Raw genomic sequence first — 882 nt, 5'->3', positions numbered from 1 at the left:
AATTCTAAACAAAAAGACAGTATTTTTGAAATGATTAAATCATTAAACTAAAACTTGCTAATGGGAAAATCGATATTTTAGAAAACCTGCATAATGTGAACAGCTTTTTAATACCGTGAACTATGTAAATTTTCGCTTATACTTATCTAATAACTTACAAAGGAAGTTGTCTTATCCACAAGTCTTAATAAATTACTTTGACATCCACCGCAGATCAAATAGTCTTTCCCTATAAATCTTCCACAATACAACTGCAATAAGAATGGTAAGTTTGTGTTACAGAGGAATAAAAAACAAATGGTCTATCTTTTTGGCTAATTTTGTATAAAATCAAGCAACATTATGAAACTTTCTTCTTTCTAGCCCACAGTGATCACATTATCATTGCATTTCGAGCTTAAATATAGGAACAATGTGTGAAGCTTTTTTTGTAGATAGCAAACATTTAATAAGAAGAGTAGTTGTTCAGAATGTTTTACAGGAAAAAAAACTAGTTTTTTTTCTTTATTTTTCCTCTTTGTCTGATAGTAAAATAGTACTGCAGTGAAAAAGGAAGTTTTATGCATAGAATTTAATATGTTTTTAAAATCTTAATAGATGTCAGAAATATAAAACTTATGGTACCTTTGTATTAAAAATGTCCGGTTCCAAAGTTGTAATGAGGTTTCCTGAGCCATAATCCCAAAGTTGAAGTGCATTTTCAGCTTGCCAAGCACAAGTTAATATCTAAAAATTTTATTGAATGTTAAAATAATTGAAAGAGTTTTATAACTTCAAATTCGGACATTAAAGCAATTTTATTAATTAATTCACATTCACAATTAATTCGTACTGATCGTGAAACATGTAGTATGTCTTGTACCATCGACCGACGATCTATTT

General features: G+C 28.7%; 1 protein-coding gene across 1 annotated transcript in view; it reads right to left on the bottom strand.

Annotated features, from left to right (window-relative positions):
• Positions 1–43: 43 nt before the first annotated feature.
• The window catches only part of LOC108743867 (polyadenylation factor subunit 2-like), a gene marked incomplete at its 5' end in the record, with an annotated part of 3,825 nt that continues 2,986 nt past the window's right edge, over positions 44–882 (bottom strand). The window contains 2 exons of the mRNA XM_018479464.2: positions 44–251; positions 625–726. Of these exons, the coding sequence (XP_018334966.1) occupies positions 147–251; positions 625–726 (207 nt within the window). The remainder of the gene's footprint in view (positions 252–624; positions 727–882) is intronic.

Source organism: Agrilus planipennis, unplaced genomic scaffold (assembly GCF_000699045.2).
Source record: "Agrilus planipennis isolate EAB-ADULT unplaced genomic scaffold, Apla_2.0 scaffold1978, whole genome shotgun sequence".
Classification (NCBI taxonomy): Eukaryota; Metazoa; Arthropoda; class Insecta; order Coleoptera; family Buprestidae; genus Agrilus; species Agrilus planipennis.
The sequence above is the reverse complement of the archived record's forward strand: the minus strand, read 5'-3'. Positions and strand labels throughout refer to the sequence as shown.